A 6,030-nucleotide genomic window follows, 5' to 3' on the forward strand; every position below is an offset into this window, starting at 1 on the left:
TGTGCAAAATGTTACTCGTACTCTATAACAAGTTATAAATTTTTTTTTTATAAAAAACACTCCCAAGTTACATATATTTACAAATAATCATACTTTTGTATATTTGACAAATATAAAAATTAAACCAAAACTAAATTACAAGAAATAATGATCACTCATAATATTTACAGTCTTAGAAAAGATAATGAATAAACAAATTAAATCATAGTAGTAATATACAATGAAGCTAGCGATTATATTTTCTTGATTCAGATCAAACTAGAGCACTAAATAAGTAAATATATACTCAATATCATATAAATTAAAAAAATAAATAAACACTCAATAGATATCTCGTTATTTGGATCTTGACCACTTTATCCAGCATGGAATAAACCTTGAGTCACCACATGGGCCAATGTTGAGGCAAGAATAGTGGTAGGATCTCCAATAAGAATGGCTAAGATAGTCTTCAAGAAGATTTGAAATATTTTCAACCATTTGTTCTTCTCAATTGATCCCTTGGATTTGGTTTGAAGTGGCAATTCTTTTCCTTGCAATGCCAAAGACATGTCGGAACCACTACTAGTGCTTGTGTTATTGTGTTGATCGGCCATGTCCATGACACAGTTGACGTGAAAACTATAATCCATATAATTTGATACGTATGACCATCCCGGGATGTTTTTACTTGCACCTATATCAGAAGCAGAGACGGAGATAAAATTAAAACTCAGTCTTTGGTATCGTGTGTATCGATTCTCTAACAATAATTAATTATAATTAGATTAAATTAGGTACGCCCTAATAATTTAAACAATTGTGAATTACAATAATTAAATATCTATACTAAACTATAAAATAAACCCTATAAAAAGAGGATTACGCTTTACATTATTTTCATATGCACACGTTTAAGTAATTTAATGATCAATTTCTCTAACACATAAATATATTCAATTTGGTTTTGTATAAAACGATTAATTTAGTGTTAACTATCTTACGGTACGCAGGAACTTGTGTAATATAAAAATAGGCATTTTTTGCCCTTTGCGTGATTAAATAACATTTCTTACTTTCTATTGATTTTTGACAACTTGATTTCAGTATCATGGACATAAAACTTATATAGGTCGCTATCAGTGTTCATTGTAGTTATCGTCAATTTTATAAGATCTTTTACACCCCTTATTTAAAATTGACGATTTAATGCCTATTTTATTGTTCTGACATGTTTTACATGTAAGGGTAGCTTTTTTATTAGTATTACTTTGTCCGACTCAACAAGTTATTTACATTTTTATTCTTTTCTGGGGGATATTTTAATCAAATGTAAATAATCTATCGAGTCAAATTGCATAATTAGTTTCAACTCATCAATCAAGGTCAGTAAATTTTATCCAACATGTTATACCTAATTTATTCTAAATTCTTCTTACTCATACCCGTGTAATTATGTTGGTCTAACCATTAGTCAACATCAAACTTCACAATAACCTGGATATAAGTTGGTATTGACTTTAGTTTGGTAGTCAAATAATTCCTGATTCTAGATTTCTAGTCCATCCCATGCGAATCTTTTGCTTCAAAAACATTGGAATTGCTAAATTATAGACCAAATAAATCGTTGTCAAATAAATATTAAAAACATGAAAAATTCCGGTGTCCTTTGGGAGGATCGTACTTCTTACACCTAAGTCATTATAATAATTACATTTGATAGATTGTCTCTTGGTGTAAGGGGGCGGTACTCCCGGAGAACACGAGAATTTTTCTTAAAAACATATTCAAAATATTTACGATAGTGCAATAATATACTCCGTATATGAAAATAATACTTTTTTCGTCTCAATCAATTTTTTACTTTAATTAAAATACTTCACACACAAAATATAAAAGGTAAACAACTTAAATAATCAACCTGATAGGAGGCGTTTCTTGCACCACAAGCATTTAGAAGGTCCTTGCTTTTTCAACCTAAAAATAACATCTCCAATGCATATTTCACTCTCCAACTTAACACAACGGGTATGGAAATCCCATTCACTATCCTCCGTTGCACAATGATAAACAAGGCCTTTAACCGTCACTCCACACGCATCGCAGCTCCGACAAAAGCCACCGTGTTTGCATCTAGACCTTCTGCATGGCAATGGTCTCTCGAGTAATTTACACTCGTACCCTTCAAATGTTATTGTACGAGGGTGATGATTGGTCATCTGTATATAAATAATTCACGACATAAGATGTTATATTTGCCGTAGGAAAGAAATTGAGAAAAAAGTAATAGCATAATAACTACTCCGATCCCCTCTGTTTCAGTTATATGTTTACACTTTTTTTATTTTGTGAGGGAAAATAAAGTAAGTGTAAACATATCACTGGAACGGATGAAGTACCTATTATGAGAGATGTCTCTCACTAACATTAATGAGAGACCGTCTCTGATCTAAAATTTTGTGAAATTACATTTGGAAATGTTTATATGGCAAACACAATTTCCACGTACATGGCAAATAGGTTGGACAACCCAATCTCTACGTTGACAATAATCAAATACAAAGTAACAAATTTAGATCACGAAAATTTACACTTTTTACCTCACGAATTTACAGTAATTTTTGTTCAATATATATACTCCGTATCTCTTTAACTTTTGTACCAAAACCAATAATATTATGAAATAATAGAAAGTCTCAAAAAAGAAAATTTAACTGAGGAAAAAAAAAACTAACAAGATTATTATGGATTATAAGATAGGAAAAATACTCCAAGCAAAAGAGTAAATAATTGATCCAAAATACTGGAAAAAAAAAGGACTTCATATAAGAAGAAACTTGATCTAAACAAGTTATTTTCTACGATAAATTGAACATTGGTAGTTTTTTCTATCCAAACAATGAAAGAACGTTATTACCGACCTTTAGACCTTTAGTACTCCTTAACGAAAATATTGAAAGAAATAATCTGAAATGAATTGATATTTTTTTTTTTTGAGTTATATGAAAATGTAGAAGAATTGAACGTAGAAGAACTTAATGGTTAAGCATGCATAATGAACAGGGTGCAGGGTGCTTATATAGAGATGATTTAGGGTGGGTGACGAGTTTAGAGTGACGAAAGATGTGGGTCCCATAATTATATACTATAATTATAAATTACTGAATAAAGAACGTTGGCATCATTTCGTATGCTTTTCGTCTACTGCGTAATTATATTGCGGCATTTGACCATTGTAATTTGTAGGAAGTGTTTAACAATAGAGAGTTTTTTTGCATCATTTCGTATACTTTTCGTCTACTGCGTAATTATATTGCGGCATTTGACCATTGTAATTTGTAGGAAGTGTTTAACAATAGAGAGTTTTTTTTATTGGGTTATTAAAATAAATCTCTAAAATAAAGTTTTTTTTATTGCAAATAAAAGTTTGTTCTTAGATGAACAAATTTGATTTGAAAACAAAATCAAAGTTCTTTAAAAAAAAAATTGTGAGTCACAATGCAAAATTAACCAATTAATTACATAACCAAATAATGGATTAAAGAATTTTATTTAAAGGTTTTTTCCATTGTGACACAAATTTTGAGATTATTAAGATTTTCAAAATATGACATAACAAAGGTTCTTTCATTACACTTGCTCTTAATTATCTGGATTAGTCACCAAACTCTTAATTGCTAGCATCTACAGAGTAACAAATAACGATATATTAAAGGAAAATGGTCAAATGCCTCGAATATTTTAAAAAAAACCTAGATAATTCTAAAATAACCGAATTTATGATTTACGCTTATTTTTAACGATGATGCAGTTTGATATTGACGGCTCTAGGATTATTTCATTCGTTTCAATTATTTGTTTACTTGTTTTATTTACAGTTTTTTTAACGTGTGTCTTAAAAGCAATATATATTGTTCCGGGTGTAATTTCGGAGCAGTGTTGTGACCACGTAAGCTTGTTGAATGATGTCGTTGCTCGTCTCTTCCTTTCACTCTTATCTGTAAAGATTAGCAAACTGAGGGCTCGGCTTGGGGCCGAACGTACTCACTCCGACGCTCAAGTCAGTAAACTTAAAGAGATAAGTTGTATGTTACTTGGCAAGATATATTGTAGAGAGATAAAGGAGTTTATACCAGATTATTATGAGTTTTCGGATTGATTTTTTTTATCCTTTTCTCAATGAGAGAAGCGGAGTATTTATAGACTTTCACCTTTTGTCACGTAGTGGCCAAGTGGCCAAGTGGCAGAGCAGGTGGAAAGACTATCTTACCCTCGGCCGAGGGACCCATGGCAGGCCGGCAGGCCTGGTTGACTCCATGCCGAGGGGACTGGATGTGAGTACGCGGATATGTCTCTCGGCTGGCTAGGTGCCGAGCCGAGACCCAAGTGACAGGCCGACAGGCTTCGTCGGCTAGGCCGTCCTTCTGTTGACTTGTTGTCTTTTGGCTTTGACCAAGGTCAATATGTTGACTCGGTCAGCGGGTGCAGAATATGCCCCATCAATTTGCCCCCAACGTAGTCTATGCCGTGGTATGGACTCCGATGCGTGTTGAGCGTATTCTGCGCAAGTTGAACTTCTTCCTCGGCTTGGTTCTGTTTCTTGGTTCTGTTCAGGCCGTACCATATCCCCCCTCCACATCGTTGTGTAATGGACATCGAATGTGGAAAAGAAGATAGGCGCTGGCCGAGACCAAGGTTGAGAGTGTCGTTTGCTTTTGGTTGCCCCCGGCCGGTGCTGCCAAGCTTGGTTGATCAGCTGGCCGTTGGCAAGGTAGATACCAAGGAGCGTGTCAAAGAAGATTGGTTACTGTTATGTCGATTGACATTCCGTGGCTGCATGCTTGACACGTGGCCTGGTGTCGGTTGGTGGACGCTTCATGGGCTTTGCTCTGATTGGTCAATTGAATGGGCTTTGCTCTATAAATAGAGCAGTGTGCCCCTCATTTCGACCACCAAACTTCATTTCTTCAAAAAAGTTTCTCTCTCTAGTTTTTCGAAGAGCATTTCTTTCTCTAACTTCCGAATCGTTACTCGGCGTAACACTTTCTTCCAAGGTAAACAAACAAATTTTTTCGACTTTTATTTGTTAAGTATTTGTTGTCACTATGTCTTCTGCTGATGCTCAACCCAGTACCTCTGCGCCGGGGGGCGAACCGTCGCGTCCTGAGGAGCAGGAGCCACTGGTTGTCACCCCGATAGGGTTTGGGGGTCCTAAGTCGCCCTCTCCTGAAATTGATGAGAAATATTTGGAGGATTTTGATGATGACGATGAGGCGACTCAATCTGATTCGGAGAGGCCGCATCTCTTGGATCACGGCGACGCCTGCTCGATCAATCCCGATCGTGTTTGGACGAACAAGTTCGCTAGTTGTTCCGGTCCTGAACTTTTTGAAGATCATTACTCCTTCGGCAGGGGGTATAGAATAATTGTTCCTGAGGGTGATCAGGCCGTCTGTTGCCCTCCCGAAGGCTGTATCGGCGTGTACATTAGACACCTGGAGTATGGGCTCCGTTTTCCTCTTAATGCACACGTTGCGGCCATAATTAAAGCTATGAACGTCGCCGTGGCTCAACTGCATCCGTTGGCCATCAGGACTATTATTGGCTTTGTGTGGCTCTGTCTCTTTAAGGGGGAGGCCCCAACGGTTAACCTGTTCCGCCGGCTCCATCATCTTCGGCAGACCACCCTAGGTGGCACGGGGTGGTACAGCGTGCAAACGGAGCCGGGTTACGTTACTGTTTATAAGTTGTCATCTTGCAAGGACTGAAAGGGGCGGTGGGTATACGTCGAGGTTCCGGAGGACTATCTGCTGCCCCGGTCCTTCCAGAGCCGCGTCAATTTGCGGTGTGAGAGCAAGGGGGTGCATGACAGATATGTCTCCCGTCAAAAGATTAAGATGGACGCCTTGAAGGTCTATCTTAAGGAGGACGAAACGCGGGCAATGAGGCTGTTTGAGGCTGAGAAGGATGGCACGCCGAAGGGATGGATGCCCCCGACACAGATCGTTTTTAACGACGAGCCGCTTTGCCACGTCGGCCTCATACCGGCCC

The 6,030-nt window shown here is 37.1% G+C and overlaps 1 protein-coding gene across 1 annotated transcript; it reads right to left on the bottom strand.

The window, feature by feature from the left end:
• Positions 1-356: 356 nt before the first annotated feature.
• On the bottom strand, positions 357-2,198 carry LOC141649890 (uncharacterized). Its single transcript, XM_074458558.1, has 2 exons — positions 1,901-2,198; positions 357-676 (listed from the first exon to the last, which is right to left on the bottom strand). Exons 1-2 carry the CDS (start codon positions 2,196-2,198, stop codon positions 357-359), a joined length of 618 nt encoding a protein of 205 aa, XP_074314659.1.
• Positions 2,199-6,030: the final 3,832 nt, after the last annotated feature.

The sequence above is a fragment of the Silene latifolia genome, chromosome 3, assembly GCF_048544455.1.
Source record: "Silene latifolia isolate original U9 population chromosome 3, ASM4854445v1, whole genome shotgun sequence".
In the NCBI taxonomy this organism is placed as follows: Eukaryota; Viridiplantae; Streptophyta; class Magnoliopsida; order Caryophyllales; family Caryophyllaceae; genus Silene; species Silene latifolia.